This window comes from Pygocentrus nattereri, chromosome 2 (assembly GCF_015220715.1).
Source record: "Pygocentrus nattereri isolate fPygNat1 chromosome 2, fPygNat1.pri, whole genome shotgun sequence".
In the NCBI taxonomy this organism is placed as follows: domain Eukaryota; kingdom Metazoa; phylum Chordata; class Actinopteri; order Characiformes; family Serrasalmidae; genus Pygocentrus; species Pygocentrus nattereri.
Window position 1 is genome coordinate 40,023,728 of NC_051212.1, and position 19,609 is coordinate 40,043,336.

The following is a 19,609-nucleotide window of genomic DNA, read 5'->3' on the forward strand; positions in this document are numbered from 1 at the left end:
TTTTATTGGTGACAATTTACCAAGGAAAGGGATTGTAATGTTAGGGGTGTTGATGAAAACAGATGAATTGTGTTGATCTCTTAGTTTGACATAAGTTAAATACACATAAAAATATTTAAAATGAAAAATTAAGATACCAGTACCCTGTGTACCAGTTTTATTTTTAAACTTTTGGAACCACCTAATCTAGTCCTGGTGATGTATTGCTCTGTAAAGTTTAGTTAATCTAACACACCCAATCCAGTTAATCAAGGCCATCAGGTGTATCTGTCAAGAATGTTGGAACTAAACCCTCTACGGAGGTTGATCTGTAGGACCAGACTGCATTTGCTTATGCACTGCAATTGGAAAATGATATGAACCACTGCTAACGGTTTGTTAGGGTCATCAGAGAGAAAGGAAGCTTTGCACACACCTCTTGATGATGAAGGCCCAGACCACTAAGCACACTGAGCGTGTACCCATGGCGACAGGTGACAGAGCAGCGTATGGGGTCTTGGCTGGGAGTGCAGTTGACCGAAGCATGATCTACATTCACAGCACTGCACACGCCTATGATGCAGGGCCTGCGCACACACCTGATACACAGACAAGGAGGAAGGTCATTAGATAACTTCTGTCAAATGGTGCTTCCAAATCCCAGTCCTGGAGACTTCATATTCTGCACATATTTGTGTTTCCCCTCATCACACAACAAATTCAACTCATTAGCTAATTTACAAGCCCTTCATAAGCTTATTCATGTGAGTCTGAGCTTCTGGTTTCCAGACCCAGATTTAAGCTAATCATAAGCTAAATAGAATTTTAAATTAGGACACAGTATTAGCATTGCAGTTCAGAATAGGCTTAATCAAATTATCACTAAAACGGGCCCTATTTGCATTATATCTGCTGTGTGTGTGTGTGTGTGTGAAGGCGTGGGAGAGCACACCCTAAGCGCACCCAGTCAGGGTGAAGGCGCTGAAATGGCAGGATGTACGCAGGGCGACTCCAAGCACTGCCACATGGGCTGTAGAGAAGTTCAGCAGCACTGCGGCTGTTTGGAAAAATGGCAGACTCAAGTTGTGAGTCACATTTACCACCAGAGGGTTGCGCTGGCACGACAGCTCATAGGTACCTGTACACATACAAGCAAAAGAATGCAATGTAAATATGGCAAAAGGCACAGCAACAAAGATTTTACTTATTTGAATACTTTTATTTAAATACACTGCTCAAAAAAATAAAGGGAACACTCAAATAATACATCCTAGATCTGAATGAATGAAATATTCTCATTGAATACTTTCTTCTGTACAAAGTTGAATGTGCTGACAACAAAATCACACAATTTATCAAATTTATTAACCAATGGAGGCCTGGATTTGGAGTCACACACAGAATTAAAGTGGAAAAACACACTATAGGCTGATCCAACTTGTGATGTGATGTCCTTAAAACAAGTCAAAATGAGGCTCAGTATTGTGTGTGGCCTCCACGTGCCTGTATGACCTCCATACAATGCCTGGGCATGCTTCTGATGAGGTGGCGGATGGTCTCCTGAGGGATCTCCTCCCAGACCTGGACTAAAGCATCCGCCAACTCCTGGACAGTCTGTGGTGCAACGTGGCATTGGTGGATGGAGTGAGACATGATGTCCCAGATGTGCTCAATCGGATTCAGGTCTGGGGAACGGGCGGGCCAGTCCATAGCTTCAATGCCTTCATCTTGCAGGAACTGCTGACACACTCCAGCCACATGAGGTCTAGCATTGTCCTGCATTAGGAGGAACCCAGGGCCAACCGCACCAGCATATGGTCTCACAAGAGGTCTGAGGATCTTATCTCGGTACCTAATGGCAGTCAGGCTACCTCTGGTGAGCACATGGAGGGCTGTCCACACCATTACTGACCCACTGCCAAACCGGTCATGCTGAAGGATGTTGCAGGCAGCAGATGGCTCTCCACAGCGTCTCCAGACTCTGTCATGTCTGTCACATGTGCTCAGTGTGAACCTGCTTTCATCTGTGAAGAGCACAGGGCACCAGTGGCGAATTTGCCAATCCTGGTGTTCTCTGGCAAATGCCAAGCGTCCTGCAAGGTGTTGGGCTGTGAGCACAACCCCCATCTGTGGACGTCAGGCCCTCACACCATCCTCATGGAGTTGGTTTCTAACCGTTTGTGCAGACTCATACACATTTGTGGCCTGCTGGAGGTCATTTTGCAGGGCTCTGGCAGTGCTCCTCCTGTGCCTCCTTGCACAAAGGTGGAGGTAGCGGTCTTGCTGCTGGGTTGTTGCCCTCTTACGGCCTCCTCCACGTCTCCTGGTGTACTGGACTGTCTCCTGGTAGCGCCTCCAGCCTCTGGACACTACGCTGACAGACACAGCAAACCTTCTTGCCACAGCTCGCATTGATGTGCCTTCCTGGATGAGCTGCACTACCTGAGCCACTTGTATGGGTTGTAGAGTCCGTCTCATGCTACCATGAGTGTGAAAGCACCACCAACATTCAAAAGTGACCAAAACATCAGCCAGAAAGCATCGGTACTGAGAAGTGGTCTGTGGTCCCCACCTGCAGAACCACTCCTTTATTGAGTGTGTCTTGCTAATTGCCAATAATTTCCACCTGTTGTCTGTTCCATTTGCACAACAGCAAGTGAAATTTATTGTCAGTCAGTGTTGCTTCCTAAGTGGACAGTTTGATTTCACAGAAGTTTGATTTACTTGGAGTTATATTGTGTTGTTTAAGTGTTCCCTTTATTTTTTTGAGCAGTGTATAAATGTAAATATTAATCCAATAAAAAAATGTAAATTTTACCTAAAAATATTTATACTATTACAAAACAATAAACTTAATATATTTGGTACAATAGTCTTGATTTTATGCTGGCCTGTTTGTACCGAGTGTGTGGTTTTTGCCAATGGTGTCACAGAGTTGTATAGATACTGTTCTCCAGCAGTGTTCTCCATGCAATCCTCCATCATAGGCCAGATAGATCAGGACAGAGGCTGCTACTCCAGGCCTCTCAAATCCCACCTTACCAAAACAAGCAAGCCCAGAAGAGAAACTACCATAAGCTCACTCAAACTACCATGAGCTCTATTTTCTCTCACTTTTACAAATCGACTTTGAATTACAGTACGTACCCTTAACCACACAGGCTGACTGTGTTCATAGTAGTTGTTGAAATGGGACTGAGCAGTACAGGGGATCCATGCACTTCGTGTTAGGGCATCATTTATCTCTACATATTGAGACCTGCACATCTAACAACAACAAAAAACAGTTTAATGTCATAGCAACATCATCCTCATGTGGTAGGCTATTCAAATAAATTAATTTATTAGTGTTTTCTATAAAATAATACACACATAAGATTCTAATAACTTTATTGTGAGTTTAGGTGGATGTGTTAGAGACAAAAAACACTAAAATGCGGAGGACAGGAGGAATTCCAGGACCAGAGATGGGAACCTGTCCTCTGTAGAATTGTTCCTTGTAAATAACAGATTTCAGTTACAAAGCAGTGAATCAGATAATGCTGGTCATGCTGTAGTACTATGTTGTACCTGACTGAGATCAGGCAACCCCGTGGCAGCCAGTGCAGGACACCGTTGATCCTGATGGGAAGCAGAGGCATCAGAAGCCCACTGATCAACAAAGCCCTCTGGAGTGAAGAAGCCACAGTCCTGAATGCTAGAACCTCTCTCGAACTCTTCACACACTCCATCACCTTCGAAAATGTAGCAATGGCTGGGCTGACCTGAGGCAGAAAAAGAGTGCAAGCCTATTAACACCAATCCACTTCACCATTCCAAATGCTAATTTGGTTTTCATAACTAAAGCATGAGATAAGGCCACAGTTATTTCCTCTCAAACAAGGACTCCTGAAATGGGCCAGGTTTCAGGGCAGCTGGTCAAATAAAACATCAAGATGTTGAAGTCTCTGGATGTCTGTGGAGTGATATCACAGACTAAGAACGCAGTGGCTCAATCACTTCAATAAGGCAGAGGTGTGACAGCAGTCCACAGGGGGGTAAGAAGGTTGGCAGGAGAAATTTGCATGTAATAAAAGGCAGATTCCTTAGCAGCGGGCACATGTGAATTACTTCAGAGCCCCATTTGAGTTTCAGCTGGTCTCCGGCCATTTCAAGGTAAGAGTCATCGGTGAGGTGATCAATGGGCATCACTCATCAAAGTCAGAGTGTCTCAAAAGAATTGTATTGCCAAATTAAAAACATATCAGCCACAAAGGTCAACAGCTATGTGCAACTCACAGCGACTTAAACAAACATGCGCTAAATATGGGGAATGGCCATTATCGAGTTATTCCAGGATGTTTTCCTTTTTCCCCTTTCTTGCTAAGAATATTTGAGGAGATACTGTGCAGATGCCCTAAAGTAGTGGTGGAGAAACTGGATTGCACCAAGCTGTTCCTGATGACCTTAAATCCAATGAGATGTGATTACAAGCCCACTTCAAAACCATCCAAATCTGCTGCCAAATTTAATTGTATGTGAGTCAGCCTCTGTACTGGGATTGTAGTCATGCTTGGATTAGTTGTGGCTATTGTAGTGTGTACATATATTCTGCCAATTCACTCTTTTGTTCTTCCACTGCTCTTCTTGTTTCTCACTCATAGCGAATGTAACACTTTCAGTCACGAAAAAACAATGCAGGCTGGCTCACTGCACTAGTCTCTTTTTTCAATGTTTTCATAGATACTTTCAGAGTTCTTTATAATCACAAGGAGCACCAACTTTTCAGCACTGGGCAGCATTAACACACTCACATCACTATATACATAATCATTCCAAACTAAGTACTGCTATTCAAAATGCATGCTGTGAAACATTAAATATACCTGAAGATCTGAATTTTACCCCTTAACTAAGCTATCTGCATGAAAATACCAATGTATACATTTCTAACCAAAATAGTTTATATAAAACACTGGGGGAAAAAAACAGACATAAACACATCAGCAGTTGCTTTAATTTAATCCATGCTCTGAGCAACTTTATGAGTATGGAAATCCGGCTGACAACAGACAAGCTGCCCTTACTAGCATCTTAGATTAAAGGCAGGTGTGCTTTCATATTCGCATTCTCCATTTTCCTAATGCCTCAGGGTCAGGCAGTTTCAGGAATATAATGGAGGGTCCTAGGAAAACAGCTTAAGCCTATGCAAGACCTTCTGTGTTCTCAGAAATGCCCTGAAACATCATAGTGAATGCTTTAGCACTTTCCTGAAGCTTTGTTAGAGAAGGTGTCTGTTTGGGGCAAAGTGAGGCTGCTGCCGCTGGGGTTCTGTTTTGAAAGCTGGTAATCATTATTTGATCCTTGGTCCTGATGCACCGCAGCCCTTCGTGGCTTCTGCAGGCGGTGGTGTAAGAGGGCTCAAGAGTGGAGAGTGTGAGTGTGTGTGTTGACTGTGACTCACCCACACAGTTGAAGCCCGGCTCCATGCGGCATTTTTTGGAGCAGCCATCTCCGTCTAACAGATTCCCATCATCGCACTCCTCATTCCTGTGGGGAGAGAGAGAGAGAGGGGAGGCCAAGGGTTACCCTACTGAAAACATTACACACATAAAAATGGTACCTCCTGAAAACAGCACCCACATACACACATAGCCAGTCAAAATATTTATTTCTGTTTTAATAATCAGTGGTTTGTTACAAGTCTTAGTAGATGTGTTTGAGCTAGGAAATCACCAGACTTTGGCACTCTAGGATCAGAATTGGTCTATTCATGCTCCAGCCACAAATGCATTCTTTTGTACCAGTTTTCACAAAGTTGGACAAGCTTTATAAAATGGGGCAAAAATACTCGACCTAATCAGAAATGGTAACACACAACTTTTTTGTCAAAACTGAAATTTAGAGTGCGTTAATTAACTACTCAGTGAATTCCTCTGGCCAAATGGGATTTTTCTCAACATTCTGCAAAGCAAATGTAACCTCACAACAGTGAGCTAAGCATACATAGACATTAGACATCTCTTCTTCCTGACAATTGTCATTATGAGGTCAGAATAAGTGTACCCCTGTAGCCGGCTGTCTCCACAGTAATGTTGTCCATGGGTGTAGATCAGTTCAGGAGAGAGTTCGCTTAACAAACCATCTGCCTCCACCTGGATCATGTACGTATAATTTACTCCACTCTGTACATCACTGTAAGTAGTGAATAACCAAACAAACACATAAGCATACACAGACACAGGCAGTCACACATCATTTTAAAATAGTAAGTCACAAGAAGCAAACATGCTAGCAACTTGTGATTAGAGGTGAACAATAAGGATCAGAATGATCTGAACTTTGGTATGATTAGGAATTGTGTTAAAACTGTGACTGGAGGAACTTTTATACATAATAAAAAAATAGTCACAAGAAGCAACCAGAGGAGGATGGGTTCCTCCCAAGGTTTCTTCCTCCAGTCTGATGGAGTTTTTCCTTGCCACCATCGCCTCTGGCTTGCTCACTGGGGGATATATGTTGTAACTGTATGTTTTCAAACATCTGTAAAGCTGCTTTGTGACAACATCGTTGTAAATTTTATTTTGGCCAACAAATGAGTGCAATGATTTATTAAGTATTATTATAGTGGATTATAACTGATTCTTCTGATCGATAACTTGAAAACACATCAGTACATGTTTACACTCCCGCTAATTATGTACAGTAATGCTGCTGTTCTGTACTTCCACAGCATTTTCTTTAGTTGGAATGCTTAATCTAACCTTGAATCCAAATGGGACTGACCTCATGATGGCACAGGTATCACAGTATACTGCTCTGTTCTGAGGTATCGACCTGTTTAGGACACCAGGCCTATAAAAAGAGCCTGCCGCCTTTCCACTGCCAGGGCTTGTTTGATTTCAGCCGCTTTTCCGGCCGGTAGTATGGGATGCCTGTGCAGGCATCATCTCCTCTCTCCGGCAGCTCCAGTTACCCCTCAACAAATTGCCATCATTAATTATGGATCACTTCCAGGGCCGGAGAGGGCGAGCGGGACAATTTCTCTCAAGCCCCAGAGGATTCTGTATCACAGATAAGAGTGAAGCTATTTCTCCCAGCATGCTGGCAGGAGGAGTTATGAGGCAGAGAAACAGCAACCCCGGGCTGATGACTCCCTCCACTACAATACAAGTGTAAGTGCCACATTATTCATCTATAGAGCCTCAGAGGGAGAGCTAGATGTTAGGTGCTGTAACAAAACTTCTGTTTGGGTAAAGAGAAGGAACACATCTAGGTGTCTTGTACAGGTGAAATGGTCTTTATCAGGGACAATTATCAGCATGATGCTGTAGTTTAGGAGCAGTTTTGTTTTTACTGTATACCTCTTGGTGGCAGTGCTGCCCAAGCCCCTTCTTTAGTTTTTCTCTTTCCATCTCTCCTCCTCCCTCCCACCACTCACCCCCCAGACCCAATGACAGGTCTCTCAATTATCATGTACTAACTATGAAGAGTACTCCAACCCTTCTGAGAAAGGAAGAGAGAGACAGAGAAAAAGAGAGAAGGGGGTGGAGGGCGATCAAGAAGCAGCTCCAAACAGCCTCAGGTGTTTAATGTTTCTACTGGTAAAACGGTCACATTTGGTTTATATTCCAGATTCTCTCTCTCACTCTCTCACACTATCTATTGCTCTCTTTCTATGTCTCTCATCCTTGCTCCTTCCTTTCCCTGTCCACATAACTCTATTCCCTTTGGTTTTTCCATCTTTTTGCACTTACAGGCCTGGTGGAAGGAACTTTTTCTGGAGATGAAACAGACTTTGCTCCGCACCATTAATACCTGAACATTTTGACCTATTGCAAGCACTCGAGGAGAAATAAACCAAGACCCTGTTGACATCTTTATACTCAGACAAGCATATGACAATGTGACGCAAACTGAGGAGCACTGGGAGATTAATTAATTGGCATGCTAAGTGACAATAATGAATAATAACAAAAAGAGGTTATAACAGCTATTATTCATATTCTAACATTATTTGAATTATTCTGATGTTTTCCATTCCAGAGCAATAAAATATTCTTTCTTGCTCGTTGTCACTTATTACATTAAAGAGAACAATATGCTGACTCAAACAGGAACTAACAGAAGTTCATGCTTTCAGAGAAATTAGAGGTACTGATTCCTGCTGTTTCTACACTTTAAATCTGAACAAAAACTAGGAAAACCTGCCAAATATGTCACCATGTTATATTAAAGTTAGAAAGAAGACTACTTTGTGTCTTCGGGTCCTCATGAGCTTTCAGCAGACAATACACATCATGGGCATGAATGAAAAATTCCTGTCACTGAAAACAATGATAATTTTAAGGAGCCAAAATAAGCACTTCTATTGGTGGCTTTTGAAATGATAAACTGGTGAAAACATAATACAGGCCACATGATGTGCAGGTCTGGCTAGCTATATGCACCTGACTTACCTCATTAAAAACAAAGTATTGTGGACAAACATAGTCACATTTTACATGAAACTCATACCTGTCAGTGTATGTGGTTTGTTTGAGTATAACCGGGTCCCAGTCCTCTCTGATGGGCGGCTCTCGAAGCACACGGTACAAGAGCATGCGGCAGCTGAAGCAGAGGGGGTTCTGGGGCCGTGAAGTGAGCAATGCAGCGTCAATCTCCAGCTTCTTGTCAAATGTACAAATTTTAATGCCTTTCACTTTCTTGTTGATGTTGACACGCAGAGTCAGAGGCACATCGCAGAAGGCCTGCTGAGGGCCAGCATGAACAGACTCGCCTGTCTCCAGGATGAACTCTAGATTTGATATAGCCTGGCTGTCTGTGGGCAAGGAGAGGGAACTCAAATAAGAAACCAATGTTCCATGGAAAATGAGTTACATTACACAACTGATCCATATGATAATGCCCAGTGGTGTGAGGACACCGGTGAAGGATAGAAGCAAATAGAACAATTAAGAATATTATCACCTCACAACAAAAAACTTGTATCTACTGAAATGGTAACTTTACAGAAAAAAAATGAAAAAACAGCATAGGAAATTGGACAAGGGATGTACCGAATTGCTAGATGGCCATTTTTATTAGCCTTTGTCAAACAATGAGTGCATGTACATGCATTTAATAATCCAATAACTACAGAAAATCAGAATTTGTTAGTAATCTGATCAACACATTTACATTCACTTGAGTAATCAGATAATGGGAAACTCCGGGTCTACACAAGTCAGGCAGTAATCGGCTAATCGGACCAGCCAATAGACTTGTAGAAGAAGGGACGTACACATAATGTTGCGGCCTTCTCGCAACATCCACAGTCTGCTCTCGCACATGCGCATGAGTATACATGCACTGAGAAAAAAAAGGATTTCTAGACTGGAGTTTGGTATTTACATGACCATTTGAATAATCAGATAACTGCAGAAATCTGATTATGATTGGATTATTGAGTGTATGTATATGCACTCAATGTGTGGGCTAAATAAACACATGAAACACACTTGCACATTTACAATATGTTAGATAAAGTTACAATAACAGTAAAGTTATTTGCTCTTTAATAGGATCATTCTTAATTCATAAGTGAAAAATCAGTTGCTGGTTTAAATAACATGAATCAATTATACTGCTACATAAACTGATAGAGCAAACTGGAAATTCAAGGAAAATGAGTCATGCATTATTTTGCTGTGGCATTTTGGTGTAGGTGTAGCAGCAGCATTCAAATACACGGTGAATACACGTAAACACAGACTGAGTGATTCATAAAACCGAAGCATATTCTGAGTATGCATCCCTTCACTGGCTATTCAGATTCCTTTCTCTTGCTAGCTGTCTGGTAGGTACGGTACTCACTGGTAGAGATGTAGGTGATCCACACAGTTAGAGTGTCTGGAACCACAGGGTGCTGAAAATAGAGCTGGAGAACACAGCCTTCAGTCTGGGGACATGGAGAAGTCATATTGGCCTCATAGAGACTGAATTCTGGGCTCCAAGAACGCATGCTAGGCTCACAAGGCTGGTACACATCAGGGGCACCTACACACACACACACACACACACTCTTTCATTTTTGTTACATTTTAGGAGCTTCCGATTTAACTTTGTAGTACTGTAGCTCAATATTGAGATGTGCATTCTTAAATACATCCTTCATGGGGAACTACACCATTTTTACCTTCTGTATAATTAAATGATTAAGATGTTATCAACATCACTCAGGGGGATTTGATATGAAATGAGATGTTTTAGAGTCAGAACTGTCCAAAAAGCTATATCACAGAAAGTTATACATTTTTTTTAATCCTTTCATGGTAAAGACACTTAAATGCTGTGTTGTAAGCCAAAATATTACATAAAAACTTTCAGAATTTTCAGAAAGAACGCAGCACTCCCTAGGTCCATTTGACACCAATTTACAATTAAGTGAAATGACAGTTTTGCTTGTATTGTGTGAAATTATATTATGTTGTATTTTGCTACTCTAAGACCCTAGTACTTGAGCATGAGCGTGTGGCTGAAAAGGCAGAGATCCAGTTGTGCAGCTGTCTCACTAAAACTAGCTACTCTAGCTCAGTGGTCTCCAACATAGGTCCTGGATAGCCACCTTCCTCCAAAGCCTACTTTCAACCATAATTTGCCACACCAACTGCAGCTAATAAATCTCATTTCAAATCCCTAGCATTAGAGTTAAGATAGGGGCAGCTTAGTGGATACAGTTTGGAATGAATCTCTGCAGTAATGCAGCTCTCCAGGATGAGGCCTGGGGTCTAAAGCTCTAGCCAATGTTTGTTAGGTCCATAAACAATGAAACTATCTTTCTCTGATGAACAACATGTCTCCACATCATCCACTGAGCAGAAAATACACATTGTAGAAGAGAACTATTCCTCATCAGCATCCAACGGAAAATTAGCTTATCTGAAGAGGAACACTCTTATTCTTATTCAACACTACTGATGTCCCTCGGAAGGTTTAATAATAAAACGCTAAATTGTATCACATTATCAGAAATGTCATATATTCATTTATCAGTCATTGTCATATCATTACAGACAATGTCAACATCTTCAACCTGCAGCCTCAAGAAGAGTGCTTATTATAACACTGTGTTTTGTATAGCACACAATGTTACAGGTTTAAGGAAAGCGTTACTAACATTTTGATTGAAGTTGTCTTCTATTACTTTAAGCCCATTGAGCTAGGGAGGGGTTTTCATGTCCGTGTGTTTTTGGAGATGGAAACAAGAATTGGAGAGAAAAAGACGGTGAGGTAGAAAAAGAAACTGAGAGAGTGCAAGAAAGAAAGAGGGAGGGAGAGAAAAAGACAGAAGAGCTGGAGAGTCTGGGAAAAACCACATGTCCTGGCAGTGGATGTGAAGCACACTTCCCCAGGCTTCAATCGACCACAAGGCCAGGTGCAACTTGGCAAAGGAGAAGAATTGGCGCCTTAATTGGGACGGACAGGAATCCGAAAAATAATTTATACTAAATGGGAGTTAACGTCCTCAGTGGCCTAAAGTGCAGGGGCATAGTGGGCGAAACAGAGAGAGGGTAATCCTTAGAGTAGCCAGTACTGGACCCTTGCAAGCACATACACACTTCCAATCAGTAAATAAAATTTCTAGACTGGATTACACTGATTGACTAAAATGTACGCCAGTGTGCTCAACTCTCTCAGCAGAGCTGTAGAGTACAAGTTAACTTTACAAGCAGACAGGCAGACAGACAAACGGAGAGACACAGAACAGCCTTCAGTTGGTGCATGCTCCTTTGCACCCAGCGTGGCCTCACATGTGTGGATGTGTGCTGGGTAAACTGCAGCAGGCCAAGGCAAACCATAAAACTCAATTGGTCAGATAAACAGAGCGAGAGCCTCCACGCAGGCTGGAATTAATGGCTGTATCAGATGTGGTGCAATGCCCCCACCGGGAAAAGCAGTGCGGCAAGATCTGTGGGCTTGTCATCCTTCCTTCTCTTAGCAACCATCTCCCGCTCTCTGCAGCTGTGGACAGAACTCTCTTTACACACAAATAACACTTTATAGGATGTACTGTCTATGTGAATTGGCACCTTAATTGGGACAGAAAAGAATCCGAAAAATAATTTATAACAAGTGAGAGTTAATGTCAACAGCGGTCTGAAGTGCATGGAACCATAACCAAACTATAGGCAAACATATTTCTTATTATTGATTCTCTTTCCTGTGCTTTGTCTTTCTCTCTAGTTGTTGTAACACTTTACACACTGATATATAAATAAACATGCTTTGGTTAGGTGTTTTGTGTTCTGCACTTTGTCATTTTTGCACTGAAATGTCTGCACTGTATGTATACGTATGCATAATATGTGTAATGATATCTGTATTTATTATGTAGAATCTGTTTAATTTTTCTGCTGTACCATCTATTTTTCCCTCTAAGGATAAACAAAATACACCTATCTATTTGTCAATTTATTTATCTATCCATCTATCTATATGTGCATCTGTCTATCTGTCTAGCTAAAACAGGTAGCCAGAAAAAAGAGTTGCAGTATATCTTCTAAAAAACAGATCCTCTGAAAGAAATGTATTTATAGCATTTGAATTGGACTGTGCTAGTTCTTTTGAAGCTATCAAAAATGGCTTACTACAGCATTACCCCAAGCCTTATTTCACGTTACCCAAACACTGCTGTCTTTTCAGTTTAAAAGCCTTTCTGAGGTGATGAACTGACTGACAAAATAATTCACATTTAGTAGTCACCATGTGGTTTATTGTTCATCTAAAAATAAAGCAATAACAATAGACTACATTTAATTTATTACAGACCTGAGGCAGCACTGCTAAATCTCCCTTGCCATACCTCAGCAATGCTCTAACATTTTCTGTTATCATTTCTTTTTTTTCATCTTCAAAAATTAATGTCTTATATCTCATCAATCTGTTTTTCCAAACAAGAAATGAATCCAAAAATCACTCTCCACCATCCGTAAATGGATGATTTTACGTTTAACCTCTCTAGTGGTGGTGGGTTTTTTTTTGCGTGTGTGTATATGTGTGTGGTTTTTTTGAGGCACTCATATACAGGCTGAGGATTTCCACAGATCTGCCTCCATGTTTCAAAGCACAGCCTTATCCATGACATGTCAGCAAGTGGGCAGCCCCAACAGCTAAGAGAATCCTGATTGGAATAATCAGTAACATCTGTTACATGAGGAATTAAGTTCAAACACAATGCAGAATACACATAGCTTTTTTATGACAGACCATTTCTGGAAGCTGCCCAATATTACCAAAACTTGAAGACATGCCAAGAACTCATTTCTATTATTTTCCAATGGCAAAGACAAGAGAGTTCTTTATCCTAGCAATTATTATTTAATGATTTATCCTTCAAATTTTTCCAGACTTCTTGGGACTTGCACGCACCTGGCCTAGAGGAGACTGGAGGATCCTCCTCATGAGTGAGCCAGCAAGAGGAGAGTGGTCCGAATGAAACAGCTGGGCTTTGTATCCTCATTAATCAAAGAGCTGGTAGTGTTTTTGAAGTCGCTGACTGCATACTGAACATCAAAAGCTAAGTTGCAATGCAATTCATATGTGAGTCAGGGTTCAATTTTTGGGATCCCTTGAGATGCATGACATGAAACAGGGGTTTGGAAGGATGCTTAGTTTGTATTACACTCAGGCTAAGGTACTGAGATTATAGCTACTTACCCACAGCTTCTTCTGGAGTCCAGTACCCACTAGTGTCACAGGTGTGAGGGGAAGTGGCCTCAAATGCATACTGATGAAGCACTCCATGTTCATCACACAACTGGCAATTCACACCCTCCTCCCTATACACACAGCAATGTTACAAGGTGCATACACACATATCAAGACAGACACTAACAATTAAGGCCACCCAATGACTTTTCCACAGACATTCTCACAGCAGTTGCCTGAACCAACACTCTGGCAACACAAGTTTGTTCTGCTCAATTTAATAATGACATGCTGATGGAATTCTGAGATACACTTAAAGCCAGTGATACAAAGCATTATTCTCTGCTATCTACATGAAAGTTTTACATGAATAATATTTCTTTCCACAAATTTGTCACATTACCTTTGCATAAGAGGCCCACTTATTGGATGCAGCCAATGAATGGAGACAGAGTCAGCATCTTGACCAATCACCATAGGTGCAAGTGGAACAGGTGTGGGCTTTCTGTCTTGAACCCAATTTTTGTACACTAGGTCGATGTAGCAGTGCATCCGAGCTACTTGATGTGGTGTGAAGTGGTTGGTGCAGTTGTCATCTGTAATTAAAAAAGGGCAATAACTTTTATTTCAGATGCCAGATTACTCACAATGCTCAATCACAAATCATTTACTGTCTAAATTTATCATTTAGTAATCTGATCTCTCTCTTTCTTGTCATAAGACCAACATAAAGTAATATTTGTTTAATTTTCAAGCTGTTAACCAGTTGCATTACTGTGCACAAGTCCTAGGCAGCCATGAAAAAAATCTAATAATTTATTGTTTTCAAAAGTTGGAATTTGAAAAGAATTTGGAAGATTACGGGTTTGGTTCCTGACCTCTCAGTACACTCCAGCCATTGCATGGATTTGTTAAATTCAATCATCAGCACACCTGATTTAATTTAATGAAGGATTGACTCGCTGAAGTAGGTACTGGATGGTAACTGTAAACACTGGGATTCCTCAAGGAGAGGTTGGGAACTCACATAACACAAACATTTAACATAGTGTGACTGACACACATAAAATTCCAATGTAGTATTTATTTATTTATTTCTAATTATTTTATTGTTGGAATTTTAAACAAATTGAAGCCAAAAAATAGCCTAAGACAGCTGTCTAAGACTTCTGTCCATTTATGTTTATCTTAGATGTGAGACTGTAAAAGTACTAAAATGTTCAAATCTTAAATATGTAATTATATTATATGTAGTGGTTCTAAAAGATTTACCTGTATAGCTCATATAGTTTTTGTAGGGTGTACCATGATAGTGGGTCAATCCACAGGTGTCATTGACCGGGTCAGGGTCTCTGCAGGCTTTAGACTTCGGGGTTGGGGCTGTGTCAGCACAGAAATCTCCTGTCTCCATGGACGCTATAGTTTCCTGACATGGATCATCACATGATTCCCTTTCACTCACCCCCTTGAAGACATGGTACAGACCAAAAATATGACCCATTTCATGGATCATGGTGTTGCTGTGTCCAACAGTGCCGAAGTAGGATGGGTTCAGTATCATTCCACCTTGAAAGGTTATATAAAGATTAATGAATACATATTAATGCTAATTAAAAAGAAAAGTATGCAATCACTTATCTAACTACATAGAGTCTAAACAAGTTGGCATTTAAACAGGTTCTGGGAACTTTAAAATAAGTGGGCATTTAACATCATGAAATTGATAATGAAATCTTTATTGACACGAGTACCTCATGCAATCCTACAATATGAGATGTCACTAAGCATTGTCATAGGTGACCAAGTAGAACCAAGCTCTTCAGTAATGTGTGTGTTATACCAAAGCAAAGGAAGGTTACAATGCATTTGGCTTCCTACATAATAGCATACTGGCTATGTATTTTATAAGCAAAATGTGATAGAAAAGCTTAAAAGATATGACATTTTTATAACCACTTTTTAACCACAAAAAATTGTCCATTTTAAATATTTTTTGTTTAATTCTCCAAAATCATTTGCATAATTTCTTTCAAGCTATTTATGTAGAATTGAAGGCATTATTATGTCTGGTTATTAAGTCTTTGAAATCCCACAAGTTATTTGTTGACTAATTAAAAACCAGGACTTGGTTTGCATGAACATGTAAAACCCCTTTTGGAGGACCTCGCTACAAATCTGGAATCAGTGTAACCACAGAAAACCCATCTGGGTGCATGGTATCCCCACAATTTGAGAAAAGAGCCTCTCTTATTTAAAAAATCCCCATGTTTTATAGAATAATGTTCCAGTGGGACCGACTTTGGTCAGACATGTCCGACAGACACACATCATTTGCAGCTACACGGGCAGATCAGTGCAGCGTTGCCACGGTCTGATTTCACTTAAACTGTTTGGGGCATTTACTCGACTTTGTCCCCAGAAATTGGACATCAAGTTCTTCACGAACAATTTGGTGATTTATCTGCATTCAAAAAAGAATAGTTCCAAAACCTGCACCATAAACCTCAGTCCACCAATTTATGAGAACCTAATCTCGCTCTTTAACCTTTGCGTATGTCCACAAAGCACTCCACGGACAAACACTGCATTTTTTTGCCTTTATTTTGGGTTCCTTTAGTACTATTTCTGACACTAGAGTAAATCAAAATAGGGGAGATTATAGGTATAATGAGCATGGAGACGTAACAGTACAACACACACATGTATATGCACACAATTGGCATTCCAAAGAGCACAGTCAATCACAAACCTACGCCACCTTACTCAGTGGAGTATGGGACCACCTCTGAAAACCTCACAATACAAGTTCACAATCCAAGCTAACCCTAACACAAATCTCATGCTTGGTTGTGTGACATTCTCTCACTATTATTCATCCCCCCTTCTCCATTATAAAATAGCTCCGCCTCACTGTACAACACTCATAAAGTTAGCCTTCAGTTTGGACCATGTTAGTAGACCTATTCACTACTGTTTATCAGTAAAAACATACATATAAACTTTGTTTTAAAGTCTTTTCATTTAAGGACCCTTAAAGATGTTTCTTCCAGGCGCTTCACAAAATATCTTATGCAGCATCAACCAGGATTTTTTTTGTTAGCAGGTTAAAGCCAAGCTATTGAAGCTACAAAACCTTTTTCTGGTTACTGATCATTACTGCCAGTGGCCTGAGATGTGGCATGAATGGCAGTTTACTGCTCTTATCCTGCACAGTGGAGCATAAATCATCCATTTTCTTTGGGAGTGGGCTTTCTCTACCCCACTAATGTGACCTACTCAAGTGAACATTTAGAAGGGTGTGTGTGTGTGTGTGTGTGTGTGAGAGAGAGAGCACAGAGGGAAGCAGATTTGCAGTATGTCAGACAGCTACTGGAAGCTGGGTCGAGAGGAAGGGTCTGTAGGTTCAGCTCTTTTCTCCTCCTGAAAAAGGAAATATTGCACATATGTGGAATGCACACCAACCCCAGGATGAATAAATGTGCAAGGAGATGCGCATAGCCTCCTGGGGCATCACAACATGCCTGCTAGTCTCATTATTTTTCCCTTTAGTAGCTGTTTCTATTATTAACCCCTTAAATGGTAGGCTTATTATTCAGAAACTACACTAAATTATTTAACTATGAAATTAACATTAAGGTAGGTACACCGAGAAATTGAAGTGTGGACTCACAGAAAGGAGCCTAGAAGTTAAAATTTACTGATACACCCAAGACAACTTTGAACATAGCACTAGATCTAAAACATTTGCTCCTTTTGTTAATTTCAGCGAACTTTAATCACAAAGATCACCCGCATATAAAAAGAGATTTACTAGTCCAATTAAACAAGGAGAAGGTTGTTATTAATTAATACTGCAAGCACCATTTTTAAAAGATCCTAATTTCAACCGGCTGCCAAACTAATCTCATTAACTAAAGCCATAAGTGGAGAGGCCAAGCTAAAACTGTCTGATCATGCACCTCAAATTGTTGGGAGGTGGGCTTACATAAGAAGACTTCCCGCTTGAGAGAAATCTCCATTTTAGAGAAGCTGGACCTAAAAGGCCCAGTCTGCTTTAATGAGCTCCAAAACATAGCAACAGTGAGTACCATAAAATCAGCTGGCAGGTGAATGGAGACAGCAACAGGGCAGCACCCTTCTTTTGTTTTTGTTTGTTTGTTGTCGGGATCTTTTTCGTCTCTTTCCTGCACTTTTCTGGGTAAAGACCAAAATGATTAAGGACAATCTGTAGGGGAAATCTATGCATTTCCTTTAATGCCTGGGATTAATCTCATAAATGCAAGTCCTGAGAACAAGAAGGATGAGAGAGAACAAAGTGTTTGAAGGGGAATAGAGAGGAAAAGAAAGTATGCTGTTGGTGATGTATGCATTTGCGGCCTTGAGGGGAAATGGTAATAGAAGTTAAAAAGCATATTGCATGGGGTCAAAAAACAGGAGGTTGGAGGTTAAAGAAGTAAAATGAATCAATCTGGATCTGGCTTAGGAATTCCCAAACCCAGGACTTATCAGTTAAAGAAAAAAATTTGAAATTTTTGATTTTGCTTAATGTTTAAGATTGTAGACAAGAGTCGGGAGTGCCTGCTTCTCACCTTGATGTGTAAGGGCCTCCTTGGCCCAGGGCCATGTGGCAGCCCCAGCAAGCTCCTCCCGAGCAGAGTTGTTGGCAAAGAACACGTTGAGTATGTCTGAAGTGTTCAGGTGAAGCAGCTCCTTGAGTTCTTTCACACTCAGGTAAGCCCTGCAGCAGAGAGATTCAGTTATAGCCAAAGATACTGAAATAAATACATACTATAAGCATTGTAACAACACACATGCAAAACCTAACTGGGAGAGTTCTTAGAAAGCATTTTGCAGGAAATAATCTGACATGCTAAAACCACATACCTACATATATTTTTTGCCTTTTCTCTGACAATTATTAACAGATACCAACATAAAAATCACCTTGTGTGATAGGCACTTCTGCTCAAAAGGCTGCTTGCTTACAAAATCTAATTGTTTGAATTGGTGGGGATGCATGAAACCACAATTGCTCTCTTCCTCCACTCCCAGCTGTGATAAATTACCAAGAGGAGCTTTGAAGTGTGAAGCTAACTTGTTTTTACACTGAAATATGTCACATGTCATTTTTTCTCCTTTGCTTTCATAGCTGGAAAGCTTTTGCACCTCCTATCACTGGCCTGGTGGTTTGAAAAGGTCTGAGCCTTAATGGCCTTTTGTAACATGCCAAAGGGTCTAGCCCATTAGCTGAAACACCTACTGTTTCTTGGATCCATTCCATCTTTGACTGGACCGAATGTAGTCCTTCTTACATCCAGACTTATTAAATAAGCAAACATTGGGCCAGTCATTTGGAGTGCTGCAGTTCCCCAAATGTCTGATATGGTGCCAATGTAGCAAAATAGTTCAAATGATTTAACATTTCACATTTGTGAAATGATTACTTAGAAAATCAGGAATTAAATTCTCCAAGTATGTTCTGGACAAAGCACTACATTTATGTTTTGAGTCATTCTGACCTAAAGTCAGGTCACTGCTCTTCACCAGCATTCTATCTACAAACTTTCCCTAAACAACAATAGTGCCACACTGACGCAAGCTATGAATCAATTTTATCACTATAATAAAACAGCAATACAGATTAGTAAGTAAGCTGAAGGCAACAGTAGCAGGAAAAACCCCCTAAGAACAGAAAGGCAAAAACTTTGAGAGGAACCAAAACCAAAGAAGGAAAAAACTTGTAAGAGCATGGGAATGAACCTACAGGTGGTTATCACCTTGACTGCAACATTACATGCTTCCCAGTTCTGTAAAATTGACTTTAAACAGCTTGCCAACTAATGTTACACAATAATAACCACTAATGTTTTATTCCCGTACACTGCTACCGACCGTCTCCTGTAACAATGGAAGTTCAGCAATCCAAATACTCTCCACAAGGGGGAGCTATTAGCACTCAAAA

General features: G+C 40.7%; 1 protein-coding gene across 1 annotated transcript in view; it reads right to left on the reverse strand.

Moving 5' to 3' along the window:
* pappa2 (pappalysin 2) overlaps positions 1–19,609 on the reverse strand; it is a 58,237-nt gene that overhangs the window by 28,519 nt on the left and 10,109 nt on the right. The window contains exons 3-15 of the mRNA XM_017718430.2: positions 18,237–18,385; positions 14,920–15,213; positions 14,051–14,243; positions 13,657–13,778; positions 9,814–9,996; positions 8,476–8,779; positions 6,025–6,153; positions 5,423–5,508; positions 3,550–3,743; positions 3,127–3,246; positions 2,881–3,016; positions 943–1,117; positions 416–578 (exon numbers count right to left, since the gene is read on the reverse strand). Of these exons, the coding sequence (XP_017573919.1) occupies positions 416–578; positions 943–1,117; positions 2,881–3,016; positions 3,127–3,246; positions 3,550–3,743; positions 5,423–5,508; positions 6,025–6,153; positions 8,476–8,779; positions 9,814–9,996; positions 13,657–13,778; positions 14,051–14,243; positions 14,920–15,213; positions 18,237–18,385 (2,248 nt within the window). The remainder of the gene's footprint in view (positions 1–415; positions 579–942; positions 1,118–2,880; positions 3,017–3,126; positions 3,247–3,549; positions 3,744–5,422; positions 5,509–6,024; positions 6,154–8,475; positions 8,780–9,813; positions 9,997–13,656; positions 13,779–14,050; positions 14,244–14,919; positions 15,214–18,236; positions 18,386–19,609) is intronic.